The following is a 17,130-nucleotide window of genomic DNA, read 5'->3' as shown; positions in this document are numbered from 1 at the left end:
TTTAATTTTTATGTCATTTTTTGGAGGGTTTAGGTTAATGCTCTCTCACTTGTCTTTGGCTTATTCCCTGCTGTATCGGGGGGTATCCACAGCAGTATGAACCACCAGTTAGGTTACCAAATTTGTATTGAGAAATTGCAAAGCTACAAGCTTATAATGATTACAAGAATAGTGCAAATGCATTATAATAGTGCAATTAGGAAAATGTGAATTGATTCTAAAGTATATATTGTATATAGTCCTGTAGAATGTAATGAAGACTACTACTCTCCTGATTCCACACTCAGTGATCAAACTGAGCCTTTGTTTGTTGTAAATATGTACCTTCTAGTGGTGAAAATTACATACTGTGCCTTTGAAATCCGCCATCTCTCAGTTTGTTACTCATTTAATTTTATTTTTATAGCTTTTTATGATTTTAAGAATAGTGCAAATGCATTATAATAGTGGAGATGGGAACATGTGAATCATTTATAAACTAATTAATTTAGCATCAGTTCACTTTCTTCCGAAGCTGCATATGCACAAAACAATATGCAACAATCTTTTCGTTTGTCACATAACACTACTTGCGTACATTATTAGAGGAAAAAACAACACTGTTTTGCTCTGTAAATGATACCTGGTTGTCCCGGCACTGAATTAATTTGCATGCAAATAAGTTTGCATGGAAATAAAATATATTTCTCATTCCATACATTCCAGACTTTTGATCCGTTGTAACGACCGCATTCTTTATGTGTTCAAACAAATGCCTACAAGCAGGATCCTGGAGGCAGCGGCAGGCAGAGCTGTGTGTTTCGTGTGAACGCAGTGAGTCAGTGAGCGTGATGGGGCTTTGTCACATGTTTGGGAGGCATCTCTTCTTCGCACACTCAGCTGTCAGGTACAAATAATGCATTGCCTTTTACAGGAATCACTCATTTCGGGAACAGAAAGACCGACTCATTCGTGCGCACACACGCATCTGTGCCAGGCATATGTTGTGTCTTTATGAGTAAGAAAATGAAAGAGGAGAGGGGAGTCCTTTCAGACACGCCTACACAGTATTATATATTTATATTTTTTATTTATTTATATGTATACACTCAACTGGCCACTTTATTAGGTACACCTTACTAGTACTAGGTTGGACCCAATTTAGCCTTCAGCACTGCCTTAATCCTTCATGGCATAGATTCAACAAGGTACTGGAAATATTCCTCAGAGATTTTTGTCCATATTGACATTATATCATCTCACAGTTGAAGCAGATTTGTCGGCTGCACGTCCATGATGTAAATCTCCCGTTCCACCACATTCCAAAGGTGCTCTATTGGATTGAGATCTGGTGACTATGGAGGCCATTTGAGTACAGTGAACTCATTGTCATCTTAGGCTTTGGTTTGCGTTAATAAGCTGTTGGACTGTTACCTAATAAAATGGCCAGTGAGTGTATATTATTTTTAGATTATTCTAAATGAATACAAATTATTTAATTCACATTATTGAAGTTTGCAAAGACAAACTAAGGAGACAATATATACAATTCTGCTGGCTTATGTACTTTATCCCAAAACTTTCAAAGAATGTTAAAATTCAGAGAAATAAGGTATTTTAAACACAAGGAATGGGACCTCATGCACCCTCGATTTTTGGTTTGGTTAAATAGAAAACAGGGAAACACTAAAGACGCTTTATTATGTTGTGTGTTTTATTTGACTGCACAGAGCAGCATTATAAAAGAATCCTAAAATGTATTTAGCATGATAAAACAGTGCTGCTTCATCTCCATGTGATCACAAGCTGAAGAAACAGAAGCTGTGGACCGTGGCATAATAAAAGCTCTGCTGCTTTAATGCCGCATCGCGCTCATCTCTCATTAGCAATTGCTTCAGCTGTCTGATTTCACTTCGGCAATCTTTAGCTTTACTCTGCTTCATACTAGCATGATAATAAGCATTGAATACTTTAGCTCCTCCATGAACATGATTTCTGCAGGAGTTCCATATGATTTAATGAAGACCACAACTCCCATGATTCTCCTCTCAATCACAGAGTCATCAAACTCTGCCTTTGTTTGTTGTGAATATGCACCCTCTAGTGGCGAAAATTACATATTGTGCCTTTAACATCAGCCACTTTAAAGCCTCATTCAGTTTCTTACTCAATTAATTTTATGTTTTTGATTAGGATTAGGATGCTCGCTGCCTTTTAAAAAATCTTGTGGTAAATTGAATTAGGTTAACACTCACTAACTTTTCTTCAGCTTATTTTCTGCTTTATCAGAGGTCGCCACAGTAAAACTAACCACCAGAGTTGACACATTATTAGTTAATGTATTAACTAACAGTGAGCAATGTGTTTGTGGGATTTATTTTTATGTTATTAAGAATTATTTTTATGTGAGCTTGGTTTCTCTCAATGTTTATTTTTCTTCACTTTCGTCAATTGGTGAAGTCGCTGGCTTGCTTGGTTTTGGGACTTGTGGAGCTGCTCATCGTTAGATTCACTCTTCAGTGTTCGGACTTTCAGCAGTGAAAATTTAACCACACTGAACTAAACTAAACTGAACTTCAACTCTGAAAACTGGACTGACACTGTTTCAATTTGCTAGAACTTCTATGTTAAGCTGCTTTAACACAATCTACAATGTATAGAATTAGATATGAATTGAATTGAATTGAAGTTATTATACACCAGGAATTTGAGCTACAGAGTGTTGTGAACATAACTCTCCAAACTTACTGTCCTCAAATGACATCAGATAACAACCACGATGGTGGTTCTACTACAGAAAAAGCTGTCATATTTTAACATATGACTCATTTTCTACAGTCAGCTCTCCTCACATCACCTTAGGGTCAGCAGAGATGAGCAGCCGCAAGTCCACCAGCTGGAGCAAGATGGAGAGCTAGAAAGAGCGCAGGAGGGAAAGAAGAGCCCACATATGGCTGAAGTCAGAATAATTAGCCCTCCTGAATTATTAGCCCCCCGTATATATTTTTTCCCCCAATTCTGTTTAACGGATAGAAGATTTTTTTTAAATACATTTCTAAACATGATAGTTTTAGGGTGTTTTCACACCTGCCTTATTTAGTTCAGTTGAATCGCACTAGAGTTGATTTTCCCTCTTGGTGTGCTTTATTTGAGCAGGTGTGAATGCAACAATTGCACTTCAGTGTAGGCATGGGCCGGTATAAGATACTGACGGTATGATAACCTTGGATAAAAATATCTTGGTTTTGTGGTATTGTGATTACTTCTCTAAAACATATTCTTTTTAAATGTCTGGGTAAAAAATGTCTGGGTTTTTCCCCTTTAAACACAGTATATTTTATTTTAAGAAACATTTAAAATATTTTGGAACAGTAAACATGTCAGGCTAAATAATTCAAATGAATTATTGACTTCTGCTGTCTTAATTTATTTCAAAAACATATTTGGATATCTTTTCTGCTGGAGATACTGTTCTCCTAAAAAAACAAAGCAAAAAAAGGAAAACCAAAAAATCTTACGTATACCTTAGGAACGGTATTACAGAAAACGTTTTCCGCAGTAAAAGTGGACCAAAACAGCGTACCGAGACCTCCTTAAAGAGGTGGTCTCGGTACGCTTACAAACGAACCCTGGAGTGGTTCGTTTGTGGTGAGAACAGGATCCGAACTGAAACAGACCCAACAGCAAAAAGTACTACGCCTTTTTGGACTAACCCAGCTGCCGTAGTCCATTGCGCTGTCCCATCTTATGGGATGTGGAGGAAAAATAGTTGTTGCCAGCACTTTACCAACAATTTTAAACCGAGAGAGAGAAATGGAAAAACATTACCTGATGGATTGTTGGTAATATTTCCGGAACATGTCGCAATTTAGCTAAATTGATTCATGCCTCCTCCTGAAGTGACTTGCGATGCGCCTTCGCCATTTGCAATGCATTAAAACATTGCTCTCCAGCCACAGCCACGCTTCACTCTCGAAATGTATAGTTTGTCTGAAGTGATGTATACAAACTATGTAGTATACTATGACCAGAGATACAATGAGCCAGCGCAATCATCCCTCTATATTAAAAAGCGGCATTTTGTGTCTGCCGGTTTGTTTACTTGCGGCAGTTCCAGTGGCATTTTCCCGCAAGTTATTTCTGACCAATCAAAAAGAAATTTAGGAAATACTTTCAATACAGGGTTCATATGGTCATGAAAAACCTGGAAACGTCATGGAATTTGGACATAGTATTTTCTAGGCTTAGAAAAGTTTTGGAAAAACCAAAAAAAAAAAAAAAAAATGTTTTTTTAGTTTTGGAAAAGTCATGCAAAACAAATATCTGTATTCTTGAATATCAGTTAGTTGTCTTGACTTCTATTCTGTACTTGGCTAATCACATACTCTCACATTATTAGTGCGGTCTAAGCATTTCTAAATCAATTTTACATAGATATAAATAGAAATTGAAAATAGATTGCTGTATGTTTTACGATATGCTGTGATAAATTTAAAAGGGCATTGTTTTTCTTTTACCTTGCATATGTGGACATTGCATGAAACTTTAGGTCATAAATTTACTTGAAAGTCTTGGAAAAGTCATGGAATTTTAGTAGTAAAAATGTGTATGAACCCTGTCAATAATATTTGGCTAATGAGTGATGTGAATTTTGTCACATGCCTGCATTTTGGCTTGCATCAACTGGTTTGAACCAAAGCAATCAGTGTGGTGTGAAAAGGACACAATAATGGCAGAAAAATGCTACAATGTATCAGTTGTTGCCCTTGGTCTGGACCAAATGGACCAAATCACAGATGTGAAAGCACCCTAAATAACTAATTTCTAATAACTGATTTCTGTGATCTTTGCCATGATGACAGCACATAATATTTTATGACACTATTTTAAGACACTAGTATTCAGCTTAAAGTGACATTTAAAGGCTTAACTAGGTTAAATAGGTTAATTAAGCAAGGTGGGGTAATTAGGCAAGTCATTTTATGACGATGGTTTATTCTGTAGACTATCGAATACAATATATTGTTAAAGAGGGCTAATAATAATGACCTCAAAATGGTTATAATTAATTTAAAAACTGCTTTTATTCTAGCCGAAATAAAACAAACTTTTCTCCAGAAGAAAAAATATTATCAGACATACAGTGTAAAATTCCTTCCTCTGTTAAACATCGTTTGGGAAATATTTGAATAAAATCAGAGGAGGACTAATAATTTTGACTTCAACTGTATGTGTGGAGAAATAGAGAGAGAGAAAGAGACGAGTGTTCACACCCCCTCCGAAGCCTCATGACTCACAAAGGGGTGAGCAGCAGCAGCAGCATCACACACACACACAGACACACAAACACACACCCCTTCCCTCTCCCAGTGCCAGGACGAGCCGGCAAAACCACGCGTCTCCAGAAGAAGGAAAACAGAGGGAACGGCAGCGCAGGAGAAAAGTTGGCCCACACGACTCAGTCAGTGATGTCATGAAACATGTGACCCTGCTTCTCCAGTGACACCGTTCTGAGGGAAAGAAAAAAGATTTTTTAAAGGCTCGTGCCTCTTTTGGGTTTGTGTGAAGGCTCCGCTCACCTCCTGAGCAACCACAGAACCGCAGAAAAAAAAGGTTTTTGCATGCGGAGCGTAAATGGTTAATTGTCACCGGGTTGTCAACTTCAGGTTCGAGGACCGCACCAACCAGTAAGTACGCTTCAACCGCACTAGCGAGCTTGGCTCCATCCTATCCAATAAGGCGACAGATTTTTACTTTTTTTCCTTTTTAAAACCAGACCTGGTCATTACTTGTGGTCATGAAAATAGTTGATACAAAAACGCATTTCTTGTGGATGTTTTTTCCTTTTTTGCATCTTCCCCCTGCTGGCACACACCACCACCACGCACTCCTAACCTAAAAGGCGTCAAGGGTCACCAGAAACCACGGCGAGGCCAAGTTTGGGAGCGAAAGTGGCGACCATGGCGTCCAACAGCCTGTTTAGTTCTGTGACCCCATGTCAGCAGAACTTCTTCTGGGGTAAGTGTCCTGCTTTTTTCACTCTATAATCAGGAACTGAGTTTTGAGAGGGAACAATCATGTGTTGACGTTTACAAACATTCAGCTATAGGCCAGCTTTCAGAAATTCAGCTTTCCTGACTGTGGAGGAATGTTGTAAGGAGGTGCTGAAGAAGTATTATTTTTTTCAACATAACTGCATGCATTAAAGACAAAGAGTTTGAAATGCAATATAAAAAGGCAAATGAGTGAATGTTTGACATACACTGTTAGGTTAGTGGGTGTGTGCTAGCCGAAAGCCCAGAGGGGTTACTGTTGAGAGAGTCACCGTATTAACGATTTATTATTGTGTGCACATCCATTTAAATATGAAAGTTATTCTATTAGGTCATCTCATGCATTTATCTATTTGTGATCTCTGTTGTCATCGATTCTGTGCCAGATACTGTACAATAAGCAGCAACAATGCTTTAAGTGAATAATGTACAGCATGTGTGTGCACTATATATGAAATCAGAAAGAGCTTTATTGCCAGGTGTTCTCACACATACGAGGAATTTGTTTTCGTGACAGAGCATCTAAGTGCAACAGAATGACTGAAACGGGATAAAAAACAGATAGTGAATAAATTTTAAAATAGAAGTAAGTAGTGAATGCAAATATAGAAATTGGCAAGTGTATGTACAGGTATATTACTATATATAACGTTATGTATGCAGCTGTTATTTGCAAATTGCCTTGTAAAATGGGTCAAAGATGTAAATCAGTAGAGTGTATTTTAAATGTTGTATATCTTTTACTTATTTTTGAGTTCTTTTTACCCAGATTTATTCAAGATCCCTACGAGAATGTAATTTAACGGTGCAGTAGTTTATGTAAAAACACAAAAAATGCTAATTTAGGGCTTAAATATTTTTATTACGTATTAAAATGACCCTATCACTAAAATAATTATTCAAAGCTGATTCCTTGGATTTACTACATTTTTGTAAGTTAAGTGGTTGTAAATTATTTTTCTGGGCTAAATTCAAACAAACAAATTAAGTTGAACATTACTAAATTAAATTTGTTTGTTTAAATTCAGCCCATATGAAATTTGAAATCTTTTTTTTTTCAGTATATTTAAAGATTACTGTGCAGGACTAAAAATGCAAAGTGTTAATATCTTTTTTCTTTGCCACTAGCTTTGAAACTACCAGATTTTACCCATTTGTGAGGAAAAAGTTTTTAAAATAATTTCATATATATATTCTGGTCATATATATATATATATATATATATATATATATATATATATATATATATATATATATATATATATATATATATATATATATATATTCAACAAATAAGTGTGTTGTTTCCTTTTTGGATTATATTGGTTACATTGAATGAAGATGGAACATTATTTAACCCATATTTTGACATCTTATTTTCACAAATATTATTTTATGTAGATAATTTGTTCCCATTTTACAATAAGATTTCATTAGTTCATGTATTTACTAACACTAACTAAGAATAAACACTACCAGTAAATTCAATTCAGTTCATTTCTATAGGTCTTTTCCAATGTAGATTGTGTCAAAGCAGCTTAACAGAAGATCTAGTAAATTGAAAATGTGTCAGTCCAGTTTTCAGAGTTGAAGTTCAGTTCAGTGTGGTTTAAAAGCATTGAGTAATCATAATTTAACATTCACTAATGAATTATTAATATCCAAAGTTGTGCCTGTTAACGGTTAGGTGTGATCTGTGGGTTAGAAAAAACTAACAATTAACATTTTTATTTAAGTAAATGTGAAATAATACTGTAATAAATGCTCTGTACATCATGTTAGTAAATGCATGAACTGATCTAACTTTATTGTAAAGTGTTACTGATACATATCTAAAATCTGTTTTGCAAATTTAGTGTCCCCTCTTGATCCATAAATAATAATTATAAAGTCCAAAATAAATTGCAGTTCACTGTTATAATATATTATATTTGACGACACCTGATGCGGAGCAAAAACATACCACGCTATTATGCTACTATTAAATGCACAAAACTAACAGGCGAGCACAAATCCATATTGTGCGTAAAGAAATATGACTTTCCCAAGTCACGGAGAAAAAGTAAGAGAAGCCCATTCATTCTGATCTATGGGTTTTGCCGATTCCTCCAAGAGAAATGTTGTAAAGCCGTTTTCGGGTCTGCTTTCCAAACACAGCTGTGCGCGGCCTGCTCTTCTCTGACTCTCTGAAAGCCAGAGCCCACTCGCAGTAATCAGTGTTTCTCGATTAGCATGTTAACCTCTGGCCCTCTGGAAGCTCTCTGGGGTGAGAATAGACCGGGAAGAGATGGGGTGAAGTTTAGCGCCTGCTGTAGAGGAGCATGACTTCATGTGGTTAGTGCAGAAATGCAGATGCACAGTAAAAGCCCACCTGAGACTACTAGGCTTTTTTTTTTGCTGTTTGTTCAAACTACTTATTTAAAATGAGTTGAAGCAACACAAATATTGAGTTTTTTTCAGGAACAACTTAATTGTTTTATGTTCAGTCCACTTAAACTTGTAAAAATTAACAAGTTAACTTAGTTCCTTTATCTTGTCCTTAAATTGATTGTGTGCAGTGCAGCATTTTTTTACAGTGTTCTCAGATCCTGCATGCTTTTGCTATGAGATGATTTGCCATTGCTCTGTTTTTTAAGTAGTTTTATAAGCAGCAATTGAATTTTAAGAACTGTTTATATTGATTACGTTTCAAATGTTGTGCATGTACTGAGTTACTTTTGGGCACACTGTAAAAAATGCTTGGTTCCACACAATTCCTTTATATTGTCCCAACACAAATTGATTAAGCGAGCTTAATTGTTTTTACAAATTCAAGTGGATTGAACATAAAACAATTAAGTTGTCACAACACGAAACTCAAGAATTGTGTTGATTCAGCTCATTTTAAATAAGTAGTTTGAACAAGCAGCAAAAATCATTTTTGAGAGCATTTTCTCAGAGATCCTTATGTATTACTTGTTGCATGAAGCCTATTTTTTCCCCACTTTTATTTCTGTTTAGTTTATTTTTTACAGTACAGAACAATTTACCAGAAAAAAACACATGCGAACATATATAATTACACAAATACACAAATATCAATATTCACATACATTGGATTATTTTTAATTTTTAAAAGTCATTGATCAGAAACATAGTTAATTTTGATGCATTATTATTATAGTTGTTGTTGTTGTTGTTGTTGTGCAATGCTGCAAAAAAACTGCCACTCACAGACACAAGTTTCTCAGTACATCCATACCAAAAAACATATATTTATTAAAGAATAATTACCTAAATATGAAGAGCCGTCTGAAATTTCAGTCAAAAGTGAGCATTTTCTGAGCCTCCTTTGTTTATGTTTAGTTATTTCACTTTAAAAACCGTGAAAAGAACCTATTCTTTGTCATAAAACAGAAATTACTGAACCTACATACAAGAGCCTGATAAAAATACTCATTTTAGAAGAAAATTTCAGATGGCATTTAGGGTTTTTGCATCTGAACTCTTCATATACACCACATAAACGGGCATGTAAAATAAGTAAAAAATAAAAATAATAAATAAATAAAGACAAATTAATTTAGCACACCCCAGTTTAAAACGAATATTTTTACAAAACAGATATGTTTATTAAAATAACATTTTAGTCACCAAACATATTTAGAAATTGAAAGGTATTACATTTAAATTTAAGCAAAATATTGCAAAATAAAATTACAACCTACAAAATTTCAACTAAATGTTTCCTTTTTTTTTTTTTTTTTTTTTTTTGGCTTTATTTTTTTTTTTAATTGTATTTAATATTTTTCTATAAAATATACATTTGGGGGTACCAGTTTTTGGACCGTTATCGTAAGTTATTTTGTTAAAATAGCTCCAGATTTGGCAGATTTGATACTGACTAATCTAATGTATATGCACAAATATAATATTGTAAAGCTTATTAAAAATATGAATTTAAAGATAGATTTGCGAGGGGTGTACTTATATATGCTGAGCACTGTAAATCTCTTCTTATTACAATTCACTTTAATAGGGATGTCTTTATATTGCCTATGTATCAACCATTTTTCCCAACCATTCCTGAAAATATCCATTTGGATGAAGCCTAATTTTGCTTTTTTGGTATGCTTTCTGGTTATTATATGTTGATAAGATCAGATGAAAATACTGAAATTAATGAGAACTTAACAGATAAATGTTTTTAACTCTTAATGAGTTAATTTTAAAAAGTTTTACACCGAGCATAAATATGCCTGCCAAAAGGTTAGAAAAATATATATTTTTATCATTCACTGGCATAGTTTTTTTAAAATTGTCATCTACTGATGATAACTACCAAAAATGATTGATTTTAGCTCTTTAAATTGCTGCGTTTACAATGCTGCGTTTTTTTTTTTATTATTATTATTTATTTATTTTACTTTGCTTTATTTTATTTCATGTAAAATATTATTTGTCATGTAATAAAGGCTAGGGATTATTTTTTAATTAAGTCAGTGGTCAGAAATCATGTTAATTTTGATGCATTATTATTATTTTTGTGCAGTAAAATAAAAAAAAACAATAAATAAAAACATACAGATTTTTCAATACATCCATAAACACACATATTTATAAAATCAATTACACTTATTGCATTGCCGCAACCAAATGTAAAAACTGAAAATTAAATGATAGTCAAAGATATTCACAAAGATGCAAGCATTTGATACTGATAATTTTGACTGCACTCTGCATTTAAAATTATATTATATTTCTACATACATGCATATATCATTTTAGATTCATATTTTCATACAAATGTGAACTGCTCAATATCATTACCAATAAAGAAATAGAAGCAGAAGGGGGGAAAAAAGAAAGCAGACCCAAACAGACACATTATATTTCATTCAGGCTCCACTATTGAGGGATTTGGATTTAATTAAGTAGAAAACATTCTCTGTAACGCTGCCTAATGGCAGATGGGTGTGGAGTAATTGTCTACATGTGTGGCATGAGACAGACTCGCTAGGTTTCTCCAGGGCATATTTTGTTGCTCATTATCAAAACCGAGCTACAGTATTGACAATTATCCCATGGTAGCAATTATCATTTATCGAGAATGCAAGGGAGACGTTTCAAAAATGAAAAAAAAAAAAAGCTGAGATTGATGAAAGGATGACAGTTTAGTAACTCCGAGCATTCCGGAGAGTTCAAGAATCCCGAATAAAGTGAGCACAACATCAGACGAGCATTAAAATGCAGCTTCTGTTTCATGCATCGTCTTCTTAGATCCCAGCGGCCGCCGTCATTCCTGAAATGTCTTAAAAGCAAACCAGACTCGCTTTTTTCCAAAGCAGTGGCCGCGCAGGGAAGCCCTCAAATCAATAGGTAATTGAAGCGAAGGGAAAATCTCTGACCCTGAGCTGCAGTATCTAAAAATATCATCAAAGCCATATTCATTTACTGCTGTTTAATTGTAGCTGGCGTGCAAACATGTAATTTGGACAGCAATTTTTAGATATTGAATGGTCCTTGGGGTGTATTCATTCGCTAATAGTCAGGTGGAGATTTGCGCACACACTGTGCCTTTTGTGAAAAGGCTTTTGAGGTTATGGTCTTGACTGATCAATGTTGCCCACGTATGTTAATAGAATATCATAGAAGTTCTAAAAGAAAAGTCATTGATAAATATCTTTTGATTATGAATTAAAGATGGCTTCCTTGAGTTTATTTTCTGATTGAAAAGATGTTAAAGCATTATGATATAAAATTTTACTAAGGCAAGGGAAGTTTATTTATATAGCACATTTCATACACAATGGTAATTAAAAAAGCTTTTCATAAACAGGAATAAAAGAAACAAGCATAAGAAAATACAAACAACAAAGAATAAAATGATTAAAACAGATAAAATCTGCTAAAACAGGTTATGAAAGAATGCAAAAGAAAAGAAAGACAATGTTGCGATCTGTCGGACGTAACACAGTGCTCATTCAGTAAAGGCACAGCTAAACAGATGTGTTTTAGTCTTGATTTGAATGTGCCTAATATTGGAGCACATCTGATCATTTCTGGAAGCTGATTCCAGCAGCAGGGGGCTCAGTAGCTGAAGGCGGATTCACTCTGCTTTGACTGAATTCCTGGAATTTCTAAATTATTTGATCCTAAAGATCGGAGTGATCTGTTAGGTTTGTATTCAGTGAGCATATCTGTAATGTATTGAGGTCCTAGGCCATTTAGTGATTTATAGACAAGTAATAATACTTTAAAATCTATTCTGAATGTAACTGGGAGCCTGTGTAAAGACCTTAGGACAGGTGTGATGTGCTCTGATTTTCTGCTTCTGGTCAGAATCCTGGCCGCAGCATTTTGTCTGAATGTGTTTTTGGGAAGGCCAGTGAGGAAGCTGTAACAGTAATCCACCCTACTGGTGATAAAAGCATGAACAAGTTTCTCTAAGTTCTCCAACGTAAACATACAGGTGAAAAGTCACATGACTTTGAGGCAGTGTCTCGAACATTGCCGTGATTGGTCATTTGCAGTGTTAAAATCCATAGCAAATCTTAGGTGAATAATTAAGCCCTTTCAAGTTAATTCACTGAAAATAATTGGTTGTTTGGTAATCTTTAATCAAGAGTGGTGATTCTTCTCTGTTGATATCAGTTTGAGGTTTCTGCCACAATATTCTTAACCACACCCTTCCCATCATTAGTTTGCTATGAAGGGAATGATGCACAAAAAAAAGCCCTGCCCCCTACTCAATATTCCATTTCAGTTAAATATACATCAACTTTTTACTTTTTACCATTTTAATATCCACCTACATTGCTTTCTTCGTGGCTTTGATAGGCTTGGTAAGTCTGCATATTAATATTATTTTAGATTTTTTATGTTTTTTTGCAGCAATGAACATTTAAACACCACCATGCGTTCATTGCATGTCGGCATTTGTCCTCTGAGGGGCAAGTCATTTATTAAATAAAGAAATAATCGACACAGTTTCTCCTACCGCAGCAAATTCCGTTTTTACTTTTAATATTTGGCACCAGTTAATCAGGAAGTGACGATTTTGTTCTCATTGACTAGTCGGATGGAAACGCTGCTTTATTCGCAAGTCTTTTATGTGATATTCCAGTTTGGCGCATAAATTTAATACACATCTTTGGATGGAAACATAGCTAATAGGCAAACACAATATGTCTGAACATTTTTATTTATGTTCAGTAGAAGACCAAAATCAAAGATGAAATCATAGACAACATTTATATATTCCTGATATTCTTATTACATCAATAGTTAAATAAATAAATAAACGAGATGGATAAATAATAAATAAAGTCTGTTAAATTTTGATTAAACAGTCACTCTACACTTTGGCTGGGATGTATTATAGTATTCCCTTTGATCTTCCCGATGAAGCTGGTAGGAGCTGACGAATGAGAAACGGAACAGGTAATTTGATTCATACACTTAGTCATACAGCTGAAGAGCTTGAAACTGATCCCTCTTGTCGTGCTCAGCGCATATGCACCGGAAATGAAAATGGTTCCAACTTGTAGCGTCACTACGCAACAGGTAACTATCTCCTAATTTGGTTGAGTTACTGGCCCATAGGGTAGAGGTGTTAAATGGATCAGTTGCGCACCAGAAGAGTAGTTTATTGGCACTCTCTGTACACCCCGCACAAGCTACTAATGCAGTAATCCAAGCCGAGCGGTGACACGAACAGGAAGAAGTAAAATAGTCAGGGATCACCTTGCGCCTCAGAGCCGGTGCAGTAGTTTGTCACAAGAGACAAACGGGACAGATCAGACACCACCCATCTGTTTTCAGCTGAGGCCTTTGTGTCGTCTTCATCGCCCTCGTCTTGTTTCCTCCCACACGGTTAAACGCGATAGCTCAATCACACTTTACACAAAAGGCCTCTATCTGTTGTAAAAAAGTCCCTGAATCACTGACATGCCACCTGTGCTGCGTCCTGCACCGGACACAAAGCTTTCTGGGAGGCGTTTCCACCCACAGCAGCCCACACACACTTTCACAAAAGCCGAAATGAAATATGCACGCGGCACAAAGCCCAGAGAGAAAAGAGAGCACACCTTGGCAGTGCTATTCGGTAATTGCCTTTGATGTCACAGTGTGTTTGAGGGAAATTCGTGCTTGAGGAACGAAGGGCTGGGAATCTTCTTTTTACTTTTACCTCAACACGTATTCAGAGAAAACAGCTCTTTAAATTTAAGTTGCACGTGTGGAGCATTTTTACATTTCAAGATGGTTCACTTTAGGCAAGGCAAGTTTATTTATATATCGCATTTCAAACACAGTGGCAATTCAAAGTGTTTTACATAAACAGGAATAAAAGAGACAAGGACAAATAAAATAAAAACAAACAAAATAAAATCTGATCAAAACAACATAATGACAGTTTTTCCATATTCCAAAACACCAGTGTATCATATTTTCTCATTTTACTCTGGGACTTCCCCATTATGGTGGTCACTCCACCTCTGTGGACTTTTTCGGTACCTATTAATCTATTGGACGTCTCTAATAGATTCGAATTTTTTTTTTTTTTTTTTTTTTTTTTTACCTAGAATCAAAAAATTAAGCTTTACAGCTGAAATTACCTGCCCCCCAATTTCAACTTTAGATGCTCTTTAATGCACTTAAAACAGGGGTGCCCAGACTTTTTCCTCATGAAGGGCCAAAAATCAAACTTAATAGAGGCTAGTGGAAATATAGTTGCCATGGGTAATTTCCTAGTTTATTTAATAATATTTAAAAATGACTAGAAAACATTGCTTTATATTATCTAATTCTGTGAAGTTTTTTGACATTTTGTAATGAATGTATTAAAGTAAAAACAATCTCATTTCTAACAGAATTACACTAGTTTTTGCCTTGATTTGCTTACAGAAAGACTTACCTTAAAGCAGTGGTCCCCAACCATTTTATCACCACGGACCGGTCAATGCTTGACATTTCGTCGCGGACCGGTTTGAGTGTTCTGTGTTAACCTGAGATAATTAGTCTACCGAAATGTGTATGTTCCATACAAGCTGAAGCTGATCAGTCAGTTCTTGTCACGTGACTGCAGTGCGCTCCCAGCATTCATTCAACTGGGTGCGTTTGGAAGGCACGAGTGGGTCACGCAGATTGCGAGCAGAAGCCGCGCACTTTCATTGGAAGTAACGAACTCTAGAAAAGACGCAATATGCGAACAGCCCCTAAAGGCCGCCGTCATTTGCGATCTCAAGCAGTTGATTATCTTCTCGCACAGACATTGTGGATTCCCCTGATTTGTTGACTAAAGGGTTGCAGATCTATTCCTTGGCAGTTTGCGGGTCCTTCACCGAACCTTTTTCCCTTAGCAAAGAAACTGTCCAAAGACGTCTGTCTGTTTCTTACTCATTTTGCTGCATGTGGGTTAAATATGGGTGCTCAAGTGACCGAGATGTAAGCAAGAGAATGCAGTAATTTTTCAAAATAAAAGATTTTTCAAAATAAAAAAATCATTCAGACTCAGATAATAAATAAAACGGAAATAATTGATGATTTCTTGTGCGGCCCGGTACCAATTGATCCACGGACTGGTACTGGTCCGCAGCCCGGTGGTTGAGGATCACTGCCTTAAAGGGACTTTGGTAGTAATTAGATTATAAACCTTGCAGTTTCACTGGGAGTGCGATCCAAATTTCGTTTCGTTTGTCGTGAACAGCCAATTTGTTTGTTGATGGAATCTTGTCATGTCTTACGTTGTTAGGGCACAGTGTAATGGGCAATTCACACAGAACACATGATTGCATAGAATGGATTTTAAAAAGGCACCTCCTCTGCCATGTTGTTGTCAAATAAAACTGTTGTCATGCTAGCTTGCTACTGTAAACAGATAATCAGAATGCTTTCCACTCCTCCAAGTTTTCTGATTGGTCCACTGCTTTGGAACTGACATTAAGGAGGTAAAATTGTCTTCTAACGTGGCATTGCATCTTAAAAAATGCATCACGAATGTTTGTCAAGTGTGTGTGAGTATAGAAAAATCGCCAACCTAATTTCACAGAGTAGGACATGTTCCTGGATTAACATCTATGTTGATCCTGGAACAACATTCCAATCAGAATTAAGGGATACGTTTACTGTTTATGTTACTTCCACATGATTGTTATCCAACAATTTTTCCCCTCTGATTTTCGGAATAATTTACAGTTATGATTGGATTTAGGGGTAGGGAATAGGTATCCAACAAAAATGATGTTCCAGGATCAACATCTGGTAATCCAGGATCACATCGTGCATAGAAAAACAATGGAAAATCAATGCATTGTAATGGAAAAACACATTCGGTGTGAATGGCCCTTAATTTGTTATGTTTTTTGAAAGGTACCAAAATACCAGCGTGGAGTTTTTTGCTATTTGAGCAAATGGGAACGCAGTAAAATTAATATTTGTGGAACCCATTCACTGCTTTGTTTTTTGAATTTACACAAATATGATGACTTTAGCTGCTGAGAAATGGAGATTAACCTTTCAGCGCTATGTTAATTACTATGGTTATTTAATTTTATTTGTAGCAGAAAGAGATTTCAGATTATTTATTATTTATTTAGTCTGGTTTGATGTCTTATTTGATCCATGCATGAGGAACGAAGGGTCTGGGATCTTCTTTTCACTTTTACTCAAAGCATATTCGGAGAAAACGTCACTTTGAACTTAAGTCACAGAGAAGCATTTGCGTTTAAATAGGCGTTTTACACTTCAACAGGTTTTATTTTAGATGCTCTTTAATGTGCTTTGAAAAGCAGGGTTAAATGCGCACGAGCAGCAAAATAGTAGACACTTCAAAGCGGCAGCATATAATTGCAGCACATTAGTTGATTTGTTGGTGGCGTGCATGTCTCCGTGTTGTTTTGATGTGTATGTGGGCAACAGAATGTCTGTTCTCTTAAGCAAGAAAGCGGCAAAACACTGATTTAACGAGAAAGCTTCCCAGAGGATATAAAGCATATTGTGAATGTATTTTGTTTTTGTTCACATCGGCTTTCTTCCAAAGCTTTGTGAGCTGCCTTATATAGCTACATAGAGGAAATCCTAAGCATTTAGGATTTATGTTTTTAACTATTTACTCAAT

The 17,130-nt window shown here is 35.6% G+C and overlaps 1 protein-coding gene across 3 annotated transcripts in view; it reads left to right on the top strand.

Annotated features, from left to right (window-relative positions):
• Positions 1-5,359: 5,359 nt before the first annotated feature.
• The window catches only part of runx2b (RUNX family transcription factor 2b), a 95,473-nt gene continuing 83,702 nt past the window's right edge, over positions 5,360-17,130 (top strand). Inside the window, exons 1-2 of one of the 3 annotated variants that reach the window (XM_056481385.1) lie at positions 5,360-5,666; positions 5,882-5,997. In XM_056481385.1, coding sequence (XP_056337360.1) covers positions 5,614-5,666; positions 5,882-5,997 — 169 coding nt within the window. In that variant the 5' untranslated portion in view covers positions 5,360-5,613. The remainder of the gene's footprint in view (positions 5,667-5,881; positions 5,998-17,130) is intronic. The other 2 variants (XM_056481386.1, XM_056481384.1) reach the window with 2 other exon arrangements.

Source organism: Danio aesculapii, chromosome 20 (assembly GCF_903798145.1).
Source record: "Danio aesculapii chromosome 20, fDanAes4.1, whole genome shotgun sequence".
Taxonomy (NCBI): domain Eukaryota; kingdom Metazoa; phylum Chordata; class Actinopteri; order Cypriniformes; family Danionidae; genus Danio; species Danio aesculapii.
The sequence above is the reverse complement of the archived record's forward strand: the minus strand, read 5'-3'. Positions and strand labels throughout refer to the sequence as shown.